Raw genomic sequence first — 18,160 nt, 5'->3', positions numbered from 1 at the left:
AGAAAGAGCAACTTGTGTCATGTTCATGTCATAATACTTGCAATACAAATTTAATTTTATTGTGTTGCAATATGGAGCATATCTGAGTGGCTCGTTGTCTAGCGATGGCTGTTTACGCCTCATTACAATAGAACAACTAGTGGCAGCCCATACACTACCAACAAAAAATATAAAAAGTCCTAAACTTTGCAAATAAACAAGCATATCAAACAAGAAGTGGAGAGGTTATAGGAGGCTAGGATCTATTGGAAGAATTTTTATGCGATACATCATATCTGATCACAACGAGCATCACAAACACTCGGTGACATTAATATTTCTTTGTTTACACTTGACATTTATTTAACTTCCGCCGTAAACGCAAAGAAGTTATTATTCTGAGATTGATATATAAAGAATTTTGACGTCACATCCGCCCTAAGAAAATGGGTGACGTTTCTCTGAAGTTAGAATTTACCGAAGTTTTTTTGTACTTTTCAACTTCATTTACTTGCTCAAAAATAAATTATAATCAAAAATATTGATGGGGTCGTAGCTATGAAATAACAAAGTTTATTATAAATAATATTTGACCTTTATTTGAACGACTTGCATATTCCCTATTATACAGGGTGTTGCAAGTGGTTTGGGAAGCCGAAAGGGGTGCTTCGTCTTTATACATGTATTATACGATGGCATGGCTGACATGTGTACGCCTGGCGAGTTGCCCAAGACTCGGCCCTATGTTAATTTGTATACGTATGATGGAATTTTATTAGTGACTTTCCCTATCCAGGATAATGTACCCGACTTACAGAGCAACTTTCACAATGGGACTGAAGCTAAAATCATAGAAAAATGTGCTGTCACCATCTAGTTTTTTTTTTATTTACCTACAGGGACCCAGCAGTTCATTCTCCATATTTACCGATTAATGCTTCCAGTGGGAAAGATGGTTCTATCAGATTGTTCGTCTTCTTGGTATTTACAGTATGACTCCCGACCTGTATGATTAAACATGGTATTTAATGTCATCAAAATGTGTAGGTAATTAGTTAAAACCTCAGAGTAATAATAATAAATAATAAATAATAATGTCCTCCTAGCCGAATTTCGACCACGGCGGCCAATCTCAATTGAGATCAGCCATCTACGCAGGAGTAGATTATAGTGCCCAAGTGTGTGCGCAGTACACAGGAGCACTCTCTGTTCCATCACTCTCATAGCCCAATGGGACGGATTGACCGACACGACTGGAGAGAGCTAGGCGCAGGACCGACTGCTTTACATGCCCATCCGACAGCATGGATCGTTTCACTGTTTCGGACATCAGGTGATCAGCCTTCTATGTCCTAACCAAACTTAGAACCACAATTTAGAAACACAAATTGATGGTCCCACCCGGGAATCGAACCCGGGACCTCTGGGTCATGAAGCGAAGCTTCTACCACTAGACCACAGAGGCAGTTAGGCTTACCAAGTTAATACTTACTTGGGGAAAATTGTTTATGACATTTGGTCATTTATTGGGTAGGTATCGTGCTTACGTACAGCCTACAGATATAAACGATAACAGATAACAGGAAGGGCAATATTATTAGTAACAATTTAAAAAGACTTACCATAGCTGTCTCCATCGAATATGAAGTTGTTAATGTAATCATCCAATTTGCACAATGGATCTGCAAATTTGTATAAGATTATAGGGGAAATCGGAAAAGCCTGCATTCTTCTTAAGCTGCGTACAGACCGGCCAAACGAACACCAACGAACGGGTTTCGTTGACCTTCGTTGCTGCAATCTACCCTGTATTATGTATGACAAATATCCATCGTTGGGCGTTTGTTGGGCCGGTCTGTACGCAGCTTTAGGGGCCGCCTCCAAAGGCGAGGAAATCGCTACGATACTATCGTCTTGCCACGCATTTCTATATACTCTCATAGCACAGGGCGATATTGTCGATGCGATGCTCAACGAGTGGTTGAGTGCGCGCTCAACATCAACTTATCGTAATTTTCTCGTCTGTGGAGACGTCCCCTTAGCGTGTCCACAGACGAGAGAACCAAGGTGACCACCAAGGTGACAAATCCTAGTCCAGTGATTTCAGAAAGTAATAAATTGATTATAAGTAACTAGGTACCTTATTTAGTTTAGTGACTTCTCTTGCATGATTTTATGCATTTGTAAACGTTGCTGACTAAGTAGGAATAACTATAATATGTATAATACCTACCTATATACATTGTATATAGGTAGGTATTTTATAAGTGACACTCCCTTTGCAAGGTTTAAGGCACCAATTCAGATGTCGTGGAAAAAACAGATGTTTGCAAACTCGACCCTAAACTAAAATAACTCATCGTGGTACCTCTTGGTATCATTTTGCTGGTAGTTGAAGACACAATAGATGTATTACTTTCTGACTTTTCTGAGCAGATGTTTTTGCCTGAAATATAATACGTAAGTACACACAATCCAGATATGAAGGATTTATGAAATAATATGTATATGTTTGAAAAAACAATGATGAATATGCATACAAATTAACAAGTAAACTGCAAAAGAAATTAATGTAGTATTTCATATCTATCAGGTATACATACTGTAATACCTCTACGTGTTAAGCTAGATACTTAAGTACTACCAGTAGATACGTACTTTCGTTGGTCGATTCTAAGTTATTAATAAGTGTGTAAAAGTTTCTGTAAGTGACCACTTTTGAAGCATCGACCAATATGATAAATAGCAAGGATATCAGCATAGTTTATAGTGACAAAACCCACGTATTCTATGTTTACTTAATAAACATTCAGTCGTATTTGATCTAGTAGGCTATGGCCTGTAGTGACCGACATATATAATTAAAGACTCTAGGATAAGGCAACATATACTAGCTCATTATCAGCGTATGCACTAGGTAAAGTACGATTAATATACTGGGTCTCAGAACTCTAGTTCAATAGTGACAAGTCCACTTTTAAACTTTTAAGAACAGTACTTTTTTTTAACTTTAATAAGACCAATCACGAGAATGATCTCTACCATTGACTTTATACTTAGTATTTTGATCACAAAGCAAATTTGCTATGTGATTTTGATCTCTATACATACTCTTAAAAAGTGGACTTTACCCATGCTTATTTACTAACAAGCCCATCAAATGTACTTCTATTGTACAACTCGCACTAGGCCGGATTACACCTGTAACACACTAAACACATAATTATTTTAGTTAAAGTTGCAAGTAAAAATGTATCTTTCAGAAAGCAATGTTCTTTGCTCTTGCACTAAGGCCGGGTCCGCACCGCGAATTATATTCCGCGAACGAAGTTCGCCTGTTGATTTTTTTTCCGCAAGTGCGGATACTCCTATAGTATTCGAAATTCCGCGCGGAAAAATATTCGCGGTGCGGACACGGCCTAATACTGTGAATGAATAAATACCCCCATAGACAAGATAAGAAATCAATGTCAAATGATGTCAATGTTATACCATACCTAACCTAACTTCAAAACAAACTGGGTTAAATTTTTGCTCGTATGAAATATAGAGTGTATAATATAACAAAATAGCCACCAAATGCTTCCAAATCGTAGTATATAATAAGATTTCAGATTAACTCTAGTTACCCACCCAATAAGAACAATATCTCAACATGTCAAACCTTCCAAGACCTTCATGTGAGGATAGCTCCGATGCTAAGAAGGGTAGCTGTTTCGCAAAAGCGCTTGACTGGTATACAAAGGTATGTTAGTTTTAGAGTTACTTACGTACAAAAATCTAACCTAGGGGTCAGTATCCTCAAGGGAAGCCAGTGTAGACCGAGCTGGCTTGAAACGGTTGCTCCTTCAGATGAGCTCGCAAGAGCTGATGACAGTCAAAACCATGGTAGAGCAGTGGTAGCTCAGTCGGGTAAGCGCCCACTTCTCACGCCAGGGATACAGATCCGAATCCCGGCGCTGAAATGTACCAATGAGTTCTTTGAATTTAAGTACAATGTATACCATCGCTCTTACGGTGAAGGAAAACATCGTGAGGAAACCTGCATACTTATCTAGTTTTAGCACATCTAAATAATGTGAACCCACCGACCCGCAGTGGACCAGGCAGCGTGGTGTGAAATGGTCCAAGCTTAGGAAGGTAGTTTAGACCTTGGGGACATGTACAAGGTTGATTAGGTACACCGAGACAGTATCTTCGGCCGAGCACTCGGTCAATTGCTAGGCGTTCATTGGTCGAAGATCGGCCGAGGATATTGTCTCGCCACTCTACTCGGTAGGTGTAACAATACTTAATATAGCTGAACACAAAAGAGTAGAGATTAATGTTTTTGGAACTAAACAGATTTAAACCTGGCAATAAAAAAAAAACTTGTGATTTGTGGTCTGTTTCTATGGTTTGAATGTCAAACTCGCCCTGTTCCTGTATAAACAAATCGAATTTTGCTTAATTTTGGAGTTTTGTGGATTGTTGAGTTTGTTCACGAGATGAAAATGAATAAAACCATTCGCAGCGAAGCTAGACAGATGATTTACAGCGTTTACCTACGATGTTTGGCGGAGAATGAGGCTGGAGAAGTATTAGTCAATATATACGATGTTTATGAAAGAGCAGCGTTTTATACTGGTGAGTAGGTACTTAATTTCTAACCATTAACATACATTGCTTATATTTCTTGTAAAAAAGTACTATTTTGATGTAATAGAATGCGTTTCAATGTGTATTTGTTATTCTTACAGAGGTTACAAAATACTAGTGTCAAACGTTACATGACATCAGGGTCTGGATGCTAATGTTGTTAAAACATCGGGTCTAGATACTTTTTTACTATCCCCCGACTCAAAAAGGGTATCGATAAGTTTTACAGCTGTAGGTGTCGTCGGTCTCTCCGTGTTAGAGTAACTATTGTAAAAATATGTGTAAGAATATTTAAGAGTCGGTATAAATTCCCCAGACATAATAATTTGCAAGTCACTGCTTTTCTGACCAATTAAATAATTTGTTGCAGGAAAATCAAGGAATATTAGGTATTGACCTAGATCACAATTTAAACTGGAAAACACATATTGAAAACTTATCAAAAAAGTTATCGTCGTTCATCTATGCACTATTTCATTTAAAAAAAGTTACGAATTTCAAAGCAGCTCTCGCATCATATTACGCTTACGCTCACTCTAGACTTTCATATGGTATAATTTTATGGGGAAACTCTACAAATATAAAAGATGTATTCACACTACAAAAGAAATGTATTAGAATCTTAGCTAATATAGACCAAATGGATTCCTGTAAGCCTTATTTTATAAAATATGGTATTCTTACGCTCACGTCAATCTATATACTAGAATCATGTAAATTTATTAAAAAACAATCAAACCTATACTCCCCAATCAAGTTATCTAGAAGAAATAACAGATACCAAAATAAACTAAAAACTACCTTCTCAAAATTAAAGATGTATACAACAGGGCCCCACTCTATGGCTATCAAGATTTATAATTCAATACCAAACGTAATTAAAAATTCAAAAACGTACGAAGTATTCATAAAGTCTTTAAAGCGATACCTAATTGAAAAGAGCTACTATACAATAACAGAATTTTTTGATGATAATGGTGAATCATAAGTAGTCGTAATTTAATAAATAGTCTCTTCTTAATTAAATGTTAATTCGATTAATAGATGATATTTTTTTATTTTTATTCTTTAACTATAATAATTCAATGTATATTTATATCATTATTTAGTAGTGCTTATCAATATTATTTAAGATTTTAATAATTTATTATGATATTATAATTTTTTGATGAATATTGTTAATTTGTATAGATATTTATAAAAATTGTTATTACCTTATTCAAAATATAATGCATGTTATGAGATAAGTAGGTACTTAAGTAATTTTAAGCCCCTCTGGTTGCTGCGCCCTTACAGGGTGTCACATTTGTAACTAATGAACTCATTACCACCTAATTCCACAATGTGACTTGCAATAAATGAATTTGAATTTGAATTTGAATTCAATATGTATTGTATTGTAAATCGGTAAACACAGTTTTAGAAGAATTGCCGGGGCACATTTGAACTTTTTCCTGAGGAAGAAAAAACTGTAATAAAATATCGATGTGTGATACTATCACTTTTCTTTTATAGTAATTACATAATGGGATAATAACCAACACATGTTCCAGTGCAAAAAACATTATGAAATACACAATGAAATAAAAGTTACAGTTGATTTGATTTAATGAAAATCATTCGAGACTGCCCCCCTCTCCCCTACTAATTTCTTCTCTTTACATAAACCTCCCCAAAAAGTGGCATTTTATAATTATTAAATATTTGAAACATTTCTCGTTTTGATTTTTTCTGCTAAAGTATCGTGATACTTTTGTCCGTTTTCTATACTATAATAGTGTGGCCACTTTCTTAGATTGCCACGCCCTCAATTATTCTCTACTCTTTTATGTTCAGCTATAGTTATGTTCATAATCACAGATAAGCGATTATATTGGCTACTTATAGTAAAAAGTGCTAAGTATCTATTTTTATTTCCCCTGTATGTACCTGTAAGTATCTACTCGATACTATATTCTTATTTTTTTTTTTATTATAGGAAAGAAAATTTTGCCCGACAAAAAAGGTAAGTACTTACCTATAAAAGCGTTACTAAGTAAAGTAAAGTAAGTAAAGTAAAATTTTGTTTTACTTTTCTCTTATATCCTACCATCTTACTAAAACCTATTTGGTTACAGAAACAGAAGGCACTGAAGAATCGCCAGGTCCGATACAAATCCGATTTTTTACGCACATGAGTTTTGTATTTAATTTTAATTTCAAGCCTACATGAGATTATTCATGAAAGCTCTCTGTTTAATAGCTAAAATACTTAACCCTTATAACCTGTTTTAGGATAGAAACTGTTGTCCGACGTATGCGCAGAGCAGACCGTGCATAATAGAACAAGGAAATAAATTGAGTCGACAAAGTACAGTAGAGGCCTCTCAGTCATACCCCGTGGAGATAAACCTGTCTTCATTCGCCAGCTGGCTCGACTGCAAGTACCAGGAGTATATTAGAGAGCAACTGGAGAGAAAGGGACAAATTAAAACCACTGAAACGGATTGGTAAGTTCGCAATACCTATATCTTTCTTCTATGGTAAATAAGTAGACAAGTATGTCTTCGCATTCATAGCTCCTGAAACAAGTTTAATAGCAATGTACGTGTTTGTGTTACAGATTCAATTATTTAACTTACCTTGTTCCTTTCAGCCGGTGTGGTGAAGCCAAAGTTGATAAGGAGTATGCCTTTCAGCAGTTTCAGCTTTATACGATGTAAGTAAATACTTAAATGTAAGGGAAAGGGGGAAATAAACTAACTTAACTTGCAAGAAAGCTGTCCGGCTGGGCAAATGCGTTGGTGCCCTCTTCGATTTTCCACCAGGTCACCTGGCTGATGTGCTGAGGCTCCTGGGCGCGCCGTAGGGCTACGGGATATCGTACTCAGTACGCGGCGGATAATCTGTACTTTAAATAAAAAAAACAAATGGGATTGAGTGAGGACCGTACGTCGACCGACTTGAATCGTGGCGGTTGTAGACACAGAAGAAAAAACTTAAAAAAACACAACGTTTGTAGAAAATATGACACCAGCTATTAATATACATCTACCTGTAGTTTCCTTTACAATAGGGAAGGTGGATAGAGTTACAGTGCCACAAACTTATCTGTTCCGGTAAGTGCTCACGCAAATATCTAATATTTCTTCATTCTTTAAGACTTAAGTAATGGTAATTTACCCTTGCGGTTTTAATAAACCCATCTAATCTATATCAATATATAATTTATTAGTAAATAATGAGATATGGACCCATTTAGTTAACTGTCACCGGAACAGATAAGTTTGTCGCACTGTACACTGTACATACATCGGTGTAGGTACCTGTCTGTCAGGTGTTTGTTTGTGTACCCACGAAGTAGTACATTCATAAATAGCTGCTTAGTAGTAAAACTGACTGATGGTAGAATATACCAACAACCAAAGCATCCTAAAATATACCTACTAGAAAGAAAATAAAGTATAAATAAAGACTATTTGCCTTACAGGAAGCAGAATAATTCATGTCCACCTAGCCAAAGTAACATGCTAGAGACGCAAGAGAGTTGCTGTCAGGCATGTGTGCTGCCTCCAAAGGCCACCACCATTCAGCAAAATTGTCAAAACCTGCGCCCTGTTCCCGCATGTGAGGGCGAGTTTCATAGACCAGCTAAAGAACGCCTAATTAAACTAACGGCTCCATCGACAGAGTTTTCAAATTCTAACAAAGAAAGTGAAATGCCAAGTAAAATTTGCCCATGTCCCGATGAATCATCATCAGCGCTGCCTACTAATGATTTCAGATCAGAAAAGACGTCCAAAAAATCGAAACCTCGGACAGACTCGCAAGTAAACTGCGAGTGCGATGATGACGATAAGATAAAAAACCCGGATCCACCATGTGCCTGTCCTGAAGATCCAATTGCAATACCGTCATGTTCAAAAGCAACTCCTGTCAAGAAAAATAAACGTGTAAAACAGCCTACTCTAAAGTGCCTGTGTGAAGATGAAAGCATTGACGATAAACTGCGAGAGGTAACTTGTCCTTGTCCAACACCTTCCAAATTAGACAAAGTGGTAAAATATCCTAAACGCTCCAAAAAAGAAAAAACTGATATGAAATTATTATGCTATTGTCAACCGCTGAAAGAGTGTTCCTGCGGCACAGTGAACGGAGATGAAGAAAACACCCCTACTATAAAACCATTTGATTATCAACTTCCCAAAAAAGAGGAGTCGCTAGTCATACCTGTATGTTGTCAAGAAGCCACTACTAAAGAGTCAATTGCTCGTGAAAAGAAAAATAAAAGTAAGAAAAAAAACCCTGAACTCATTAAACCAACGCTAGGGGAAGCCGAGTGTGGTGCTTGTATGGAATGCTCCACTCCAGAAAAATCTACAACAGCAAAAGAAATACGGCAATCTTCTAAAGAGTCACCTGACATACCTGTTTGTTGTCAAACGCCTAGAATATCTACTAAGGAAACACTCGCGTTGAAAAGAAAACAGGAGGCAAATAAAAAGAGGAATAAGGATAAAAATACTCAGCTTGTTAGGCAAAAGCCTGAGGAAGCTGAGTGTAACGATTGCATCGAATGTCCCAGTCAAGAAAACTCTGCAACAGCAGTATCAGAAATGCAGCATCGGTTTAGCAACGAATGCAAGTATCCATATGCAGGGAACTATGACAGTGATATGAGACTCGGCGATTGTACCACTGTCCAGCAAGTCCCGGTAGGCAGACAACCCAGCAGATGTGTCAGTGACGAAGCTCAAACTTCGCGACTCTCCATACACTTGGTAAGTTACGAAGTATTAAAATTGATTCTGCAAACATTGAATTAAAATTATAAATTCAATTCAGTAGAGGAATTAAGTACCCTTAGGCTATCCTAGGCCATAATTGAATGGGCTAAATACATCTCCAACTGATAAAACAACATCTTGACCTTCTTATGATAAAAAATATTCTTTAATTTCCAGATACCAAATTGTTACCCAATATTTATGAAAGTGATTTGCCCAGAGAAATTGAATTGAGTTAACTGTGCTGTGAACCTATGAAATATAAAAGATTTTAAATAAAAAAAATATTTGATGATTTATTGTTTTCTAAAGTAATGTAGGTTTAAATCATTATTAACATAATACCTATATTGGAGGCATCTAATGTGATATTATGATGACTGCCATCACTTCTAAGCTTACGAACAGTGCTTTGACCTAAATTACAATACAAATAAAATTTTGAAATGCTAAGAAATAAAACAAATCGTAGTCACGTAAGAAAATAGTTTATTTACAAAAGTCGTTTCAAAAATTATCACACAACATTAAACTTAGCTATTTACATTTCTTAGTTGTTCGCAACTTAACCTAAATTACTTAGTTGTCGATGACGGCTGGTAACCCGTACTGTGTGGAGGGTCTCGCCGGCGAGGGCGCCAGGGCCGTGGACGAGGACGTGGACGAGGACGAGCTCGAGGCGGAGAGACTAGCGCCGGAGCCGCTGGACAGCGGCGAGTTGTGCACGAAGGAGCCCAGCTCGATGCTAGGCTGTGCCGCCTCCAGCGAGATGCCGGACACCAGCGACACGTAGCCTGCGCTGCGAGCCGCGCTGTGCTCGTTGTCCCGCAGGATGTTCTGCACGTGGTCGACGGTCACCGAGTCCAACGCACTGTGCGGCGCCGCTTGACCTTGACTCTGGCTGATGGCCTGTCCTTGCGATGAGCTGTACTGGTTGTTGTCCGCCTGGTAGCTAGACACGTCCGAGGAGAGACCGCTTCCACCCTGCGACTGCAGTGGCAGCTGAGATGAGTATTGGAAGACTGATGACTGGTCTGGCTGTTGGTAGTTGTATCCCTGCTGGCTGGAGACGGACTGCTGGGAGAACGACTGTTGGTTCTGTTGGTAGGATTGCTGCGGCTGCTGGTAGCTCTGTTCGGGCTGGACGGCCGGGAGGAAGCTGTACGACTGGGGTTGCTGTTGCGGCAGTTGTTGGACTATTGGGACAGGAGTGGGTGCGGGAGCTGGAGCGGGGGCGGGCTGGCGGGGCTGAACCGCGGGCGAGTACTGTTGAGGCACGCCATACGATGGACTAGGCTGGGGTTGCGGCTGGGGCTGTGGTTGGGGCTGAGGTTGCGGAACGTTATATTGTTGCTGAGGAATAGGTGCTGGTTGAGGTTGAGGGATGGGCTGGGAGATTTGGTAACCCTGTTGAGGAGCTTGATACGACTGCTGCTGTGGGGCCTGGTACGATTGCTGTGTAGCCTGGTAAGACTGTTGTGGGGCTTGGTAAGATTGTTGAGGGGATTGGTAAGACTGCTGAGGAGATTGGTATGATTGTTGAGGTGATTGGTAAGATTGTTGAGGAGCTTGGTAGGACTGTTGGGAGACTTGGTAAGACTGTTGAGGAGCTGGTTGAGGAGCAGGCTGAGGAGCAGGGTAATTATAAGACTGCTGAGGGCCTGAAGGTGCTTGGTAACTCGGCTGAGGAGCTGGTAACGTTGGCTGAGGTTGTGGTCTTGGCTGTGGTGCCAAGTTAGGTACAACGGCGGGTTGCTGATAGTTGTAACCACTTTGTGAGTTTTGTTGAGGTTGCGGTTGAGGCCGTGGTTGCGGCTGGGGTTGAGGCTGGTACTGAGGCTGTGGCTGGTACTGGGGCTGGGGCTGGGGCTGGGGCTGGAACTGGGGCTGGGGCTGCGGCTGCGGCTGGTACTGCGGCTGCGGGGCGGGGGGGTAGTTGATGTACTGCGGCTGGGGCCGGGGCTGCGGCCGCGGCGCAGGCGCCGGGTTCTGAGGGTAGTTGAAGGAAGGCGCATGCGCAGCCGGCCGCGGCAGGTGGTACGGAGCCTCCGCCGCTATGGCCGCCACCAGCGATAACAAAACTACCTGAAAAACAAACAATCACTGCTTAATTTCTAAAAAACACATCACTTTTGTAACTCCGGTGGCACTATTTGATCAGTGAAATTGCGCTAAGTAAATTGACATTGGAAGAACGATGGTTCACGGGTTTCACTTTTTTGTTGACACTTACTGCGGTCCTCATGGCTCCGCTGGTGCGAGTCGGTGTGTGTCGCAGCTCGGACTCCGCACTGTTTTTATAAGAAGCACCACCTCTACGGTGGAAGCTTGCGAAGATGCGGCGTCGCCTCGCCGATGTTTACAAACACTATCTAACTACATTAGTGTGAGTCGCGGTCGAGTCAACGTGTCGCTGGTTACGAGTATAAACTTTACACTCGAACTTGCAGTTTTCAACTAGATGTTTTATGAGTTCTTTGGTCTATGCTCGTTATCACAACATAACATTTTCCTGCTCATTCCCAGACGTTTATTGTGATATGTGTCGTGATGGTTTAAAATGTATCCAATAAGTTGTACCTACTTAACTTATTTACGTCGTTACTTTACTCCTCAAAATGGTGCCGCTACGAATTAAACTGCAGAGAAATTTATGTTGAGCACCATAGCGTTTATTTCGTCTACTTACTTCGAACTTAACCTTCACTTAGCCACCGTAAAGAATAAGATAACAACTTTGTCCTAATTTACCTATTACATTGCAAATAGTCTGACAATTTTGGTAGCAATAGCAATTTCATTCGATGACCTTTCAGCAAGGCATTAATATCCAATTAACATATAAGTCAATATTTTCTAAATTAACCCATTGTTTCTCAGTAGGTCACCAATTATCTGAATTCTTAACACAAAAATTCTATTCTCCAGTGCTATGACCTGCCATTCATTAATCATTAGTACTTACCTCAAAAAGGCATGGCTTATGGCGTGATGACTTGTCTAAATAGACAAAGTTGCATCACTGCGACAACGAATTGGTGGATCGACTCTTTAAAAACCAGTACGACCGCACATATTGTTTGCAATATAATCTGTTATACATACCGATATGAAACTGTACAGGACAGATTTTTCAGGTGTAATGTAAACATAAGCAAGAATGAATATGAAGCATCAGCCGCTGACTGGCCAGGGTGGGCTGGATATTTTGATACAATCATTAATACATCACAACGTTACTCAAGAAAGCTCCCGTAGACCCCTCCGTACTGTACTTAAAATATGATTATAGTAGTAGTAGTACTTTGTAACTTAGTTTAGGTGATTAGAGATATTATCTGCAAGTAATGTCAGTACTCTGCGATCCAAATCACTTTTACACTAAAGGTTTATCGGGAACTAAGAACCCTATTATCTGTTCCTTCAAGTGTCACGCCGCCTTAATAAACATAGGTGCTTAATTTAATACAATACTTAATTGGTTTTTGTCACATAGGGTTTAAAGTGTTCCTTCATAGAGACCTATATCCACAGCAGTGAATGATTACGGGATGATGATGATACAAGATTACGCAATAGTTAGTTGTAATTTTATATCTTTTCCTGATTCAGTGTTACGGTTATCATTGAATAGGTGTACCACTGTAGATGTAGGTAAGTCTGTCTGTGTTATGTACGTATGATCTCTTTCATACTTACATGCTGTAATTCTAAACCAGCATCGTATACTTACATGTATTACACTGCGTATAGGTACAATACCTAGCAACGTTAGTTCAGCATTCTAAATATAGGGAGAAAGAGAAATTCTATAATCCATTGAATAATCATTGTGTTAGCAAAACTGTCACTGTTCTACTTAAAAAAATAAGCTACATATACTACAATCATTACACCAGACTACAACCTACATAATACATAGTAGTTCTTTAAGGTTTTGAATAGGCATTAGCGAAAACTATGGCCAAGACGATGTTTACATTTTTACATGTTATTCAATGAATCCATAACCCATGCAATCCTCGTAGGTCACACAGCTCAGGTAAGTGCCGGAAAAAGTCGCATATTTTCGACACTGACAAACAATCGGAGTTATTGTTATATCGTAATCATCAGTTTCTGTTGACACTTTTATTAATTTAACAGACTTACATAGTATAGAGTCCGCTAACTTTGTTAGAGAAACAAGTAGTGCCAACACCACAGTTAAAAAAAAGTTCTGGCAATGACGTGGTACGACTTACTCTTCTTCGTTAATTTCTGGCTAACTACCAGAAAAAGAAAAAAAACTATGCCGTTGCAAAGTTTGCTTTGTCGTACTCTAGCTTGCTAAGGGTCTATAGTTATTACTTACGCCTGTATATTTTGTTGACATGCCTGCTAAAATTTATGTATGTTAAATGGTCAAATGTATAGTTAATTAAGTATCAGAAAATAAGTTTATGATTCAGTGCTCAGCAACATAAATTCCTTGAAAAAACCTCAATACATTTTCAGGATGACAAAAAAAATCTCCAACCATTTTTCATCGCAAAACTTTGCTGCAGGTAGGTAGGTACTTATAAAATTAAAGTAGGCTATAGTTTTATTAAGTCCACGGAAATTAGTCTCAGCGCACACCCAGTTCTAGGATAAGTAAACGTTGAGGTAACAGTGAAATTGTGTGACGAACCTGCGTACAATTTGCACCTCAACCGTGACAACATATTACTGCCGCGGCTCCGCGCCGTGTCGCAATACACAATAGATAATTCCGTTAGATAATATTGTGCTTCAAATATTGTATTGTTCGTATGCATAGATAAGGAGGGAGAAAGTATTTTCGTTAACCCTTGCAAGGTAACCTTTCAACTTGTAGGTGACGTAGAAGAACCTAAATTCTTAGTTCAGTAGCTCTATTCTCATCTCTATAATCTAGAACAGGGTGTACTTCTTGAACCGCCTGCTCTTTCCGCCATTGGACGAATATGTATAAATTAAGTGTCCAAAGGGTTAATTCTTAAAGCTAAAAGTATTTTCTACCAGCCAACCCACAGGGGTTCTACCTTTTTTGGCATAAGATTTATTTGCCTAATCTCGTATTGCATAGTAACGTTTGGTCAAAGTCTCGTTACGCCGAAAATCGTATGGCATAAATCTCGTTTAGTAAAAAGTTATTTCGCATAACATTGTTTAGCCTAATAATGGTATGGCCAAATCTTGAATAGCCTAATAATGCTATGGCATAGGTTTATTACATTTATACAAAGTAATAATATTCGTTTGGCTTTAACTTTGACGGAGCGTCTCCTTACATAGCGCAAACTGGTGCCTTGTATTGTTTCCGCTGTTTGGAAAACGCTCCGCTCCGCTTCGCTGCGCTCCGCTTTGATTTTGATGAACATGTGCACCTAACACGCTCCTCCTCGCTTTGCTCGTCGTCGCACCTATTTTTAGGTTTCGATCTCATGGGGTTTGTATTAATTATATTGGTCGTTAACTTTCGATTTTTTGATTATACAATACCGTGATTTTCGGGATGTAGGAGAAAAATACCACGATTTGTACATTTACTACATACTTAATATATTATTTATTAAGATAACATTAGGAGAAACAAGATTATACATAGGTATAGACGAACATAAATTTGAGCAAACGAAACTTAGGTGTTTAAAGATTGTGCCTAAAGAGTTTTAGACGAAACGAGCCTTATGCCACATAAGTCTTGGCAAAGTGATGGTTCGGCCAAAAAAGTTTAGACCATACGAGTTATGCGAAATGAGTTTTGGTCAATAAAGATTATGCGACATGAGCGGAACCCACCCACAGGAGGTACAAGGAAACCTAGGAATACCTAGGTTGGTAGGTAATAATAGGTATTCAAGTTATCTATAAGTATCATAGTCATAGATAACTTGATTATAAAGCAGTAAATACTTGAATAGGTTTAATAAGGATAAAGATTTTCTGCTAGTATTAGTTATTTTTGTCAAACATAAAAGGAGAGCTTATTTGAGTCTGTCTCTTTACGGATTAAAGCAACAAAGGAAAGAAAGTTTTACTTAGTAGGTAAATAGGGTAAAACTGCCAGTTATTAGCCATCGTTAGTTACTGGCCACTATAAACTTAAAAAACATAAAATAAGGAATGAGGCATCACCTGCCATCTGTGTTTTTTAATAGAACTTTGTTATCTAATTGACTTTGATTTTAGTACAATTTTTTGCCACTATGAAAAGAAGCGCCATACTATGCCGCCTTTTTCTGACAGTTGGCGGTCGGACTTCCGCGTGTACGCTTCAGAGTAACGTATTTCTTAACGAAACACATTTCTTCAAAATTGACATTATTGGCCATAGAACGCAATTTAAGTGATTTTTTTAGCATATTTATATGGTGTTAATGGTAAGTTTTATTAATATATTATAGTTTCATGCAATTACCTTTGGGAAGGTGAGTTTTTGGAGGTGGCCAATAATTGAATCAATATATTGCAAATTTTCTGTTACTGGCCGCCTATGCCAATAACTAAATAAAAATGCAAGTACTCTATTTAGATGAAAATCGACTGTTTTCACAATATTTATAAGTTGTAGTATCGTGTGGCAAAATATCACGCACTTTTATCAATTAAATTCAGTTACTGGCATAGGTGGCCAGTATTTAGTGGTGAAGTGGCCAATATCCGACCGATGTATTTTGTTACAGTGCGCAAACCATCATCAACGGGATGCCACCTAAACGAAGACGGTATTCTTCAGATGACTTAAATAAAGCCTTCAAATTCATAAAAGACAAGACAAGACATAAGACAATAGAAAATAATTTTCAGAAATTTAACAATATTTTATTGAAGGATATTGATCGACGAACCGTCTTGCCTAAAAGTTCGACGAGTTTCAGCCCCCAGAGCAAGCTGGGTTTCGAAAAGACTTTAGTACAATAGATCTACACAGTAAGGCAGATTATACAGAAGACCGAAGAGTATAATAAGCCTCTGTGTCTAGCCTTTGAAGACTATGAGAAAGCCTTCGTCTCCATCGAGACGGGCAGTTTTGGACTCCTTGGAGAGATGCTAAATCGACTGTCGCTATATCGGGGTGTTGAGGTGTCTATACAATGCTGCTACTATGACTGTCCAAGTACAGGACCACAAGAAAAGACCTATCCAAAGGCAACGAGGAGTGAGACAGGGAGATGTGACATCTCAGAAACTGAAGACCGATGCATTAGAAGATGTCTTTAAGACGTTGGACTGGAACGGACACATGTCACACCTCCGCTGCGCAGACGACATCGTCAATATGGCAGAATGTCTGCCGGAACTCAACTGGATGCTAAGTGGCCTAAATGCTGCTTCCCAACCTGTAGGCATCCCTCAAAGCCTGAAGACAAAAGTCTAGTCAACCACTGCATCCTGCACAGTGATGACGTATGGTGCAGACTGGTGCACCGATTTAAAGTGCTAGCTAGCTATATGCTTGGGGTTGCTCTGATAGATCGTATCAGAAATAGGGTTATCTGTCAAAGAACTAAGGTTACCGACATATAGCTGTCAAAATGTGTTTAGATAAAATGGCAGTCATATCTCCCGATTCTGCCGAAGAACCGATAACCGTTGGGTTAGACGAGCTCTCGTATAGAGACCACGAACAGGCAAAAGCAACGTGGGACGCCCTCCTGCCCGCTGGACCGACGATCTTAGGCGGGTAGCTGGTAGTGGCTGGATGAGGAAGGCCGAGGACGAGGACCGAGTGTTATGTTTGGGAGAGGCCTATGTCCAGCAGTGGATGAGTATTGGCTGATGATGATTCTATGACGATGAATAAAATACGCACGTACAGCGTCGGTAGATCTTTATTTGCTTGATTGGTTTTATGTAAAGTACGCAGGAACGGTGTTTATTAAGTAATTATATAATTATGTATACAAAAAACATGTAATTGAAAATGTTATATTCCTAGTATTTTATTCTTAGAAAGTTGATTGTTTTTTTTTTGTTTTTGAAGTTTAGCCGTGGTAATATTATTCTGCAACTGATTTTAATAAAGTTTTTATTAAAGGAGACAACATTAATTTCTATTTTTTAGAGGTTTAAAGCTTTTTTATACAATTATTTCCTGTGGCCAATAACCAGCCTATGGATGGCCGATAAGTGATTTTTTTGGCCAATAACTGCAATTTTACACAGGTTTGCAATAACATATATTTTTTTATCGGTTATAGTTTTCTAAATAAATTATTGATTTACTGCGAGGCAAAAGTAGCTTTTCTAGATTACATTCATACACCATCTGTCAATTTTGGTTTAATCTGTATGAAATAATTCAGCTTTGAAGTGGCCAATCCGCTTAGTTGGCCAATAACTGGCAGTTTTACCCTACGTTTTATTTTTTTTCTATTGATCTGTATCGTATGTATTTTCAAATATTTATTTGAAACTATAAATAAGTACTTAAATTGTTTTACATTTGCAAATGGTAAAGTAAGCAGTTTTTTCAAAAAAAACTTTCAGTTGATTGTTCTTTTCTAATGAGTTAGTGTTTCTTGAGTTATAATTCTTTATTTTCTACACTGCTCGTGCCAATCACATCCTCTATAGAGGTAGTTTAAGAATTATTAGGGATGGCCAATGTCATAACATAACGCCATATCATTCCTTGCTGGTAGATAAACCCCATAGACTTGTATCGGTCTGGCTGATCCTCATTTCTCAATCGAATATACGGTGGCAAAATAGCAAAATTGTCACTGTTATTATTGCATTTATTTTAAACTGACCGCTGCTTTAAATAG

The 18,160-nt window shown here is 38.6% G+C and overlaps 2 protein-coding genes across 2 annotated transcripts; one reads left to right on the top strand and one right to left on the bottom strand.

Moving 5' to 3' along the window:
- The first annotated feature begins 3,463 nt into the window (after positions 1 to 3,463).
- LOC105390675 lies at positions 3,464 to 9,678 on the top strand. Its single transcript, XM_038108552.2, has 7 exons — positions 3,464 to 3,724; positions 6,596 to 6,622; positions 6,735 to 6,761; positions 6,892 to 7,106; positions 7,253 to 7,315; positions 8,087 to 9,377; positions 9,561 to 9,678. Exons 1-7 carry the CDS (start codon positions 3,635 to 3,637, stop codon positions 9,615 to 9,617), a joined length of 1,770 nt encoding a protein of 589 aa, XP_037964480.2. The 5' UTR covers positions 3,464 to 3,634; the 3' UTR covers positions 9,618 to 9,678.
- Positions 9,679 to 9,854: 176 nt separating this feature from the next.
- LOC105390687 (alpha/beta-gliadin A-V) lies at positions 9,855 to 11,775 on the bottom strand. Its single transcript, XM_038108547.2, has 2 exons — positions 11,617 to 11,775; positions 9,855 to 11,468 (listed from the first exon to the last, which is right to left on the bottom strand). Exons 1-2 carry the CDS (start codon positions 11,626 to 11,628, stop codon positions 9,963 to 9,965), a joined length of 1,518 nt encoding a protein of 505 aa, XP_037964475.2. The 5' UTR covers positions 11,629 to 11,775; the 3' UTR covers positions 9,855 to 9,962.
- Between the last annotated feature and the right edge of the window lie 6,385 nt (positions 11,776 to 18,160).

This window comes from Plutella xylostella, chromosome 15 (genome assembly GCF_932276165.1).
Source record: "Plutella xylostella chromosome 15, ilPluXylo3.1, whole genome shotgun sequence".
NCBI lineage: Eukaryota > Metazoa > Arthropoda > Insecta > Lepidoptera > Plutellidae > Plutella > Plutella xylostella.
This window is presented reverse-complemented; position numbering and strand designations above follow the sequence as displayed.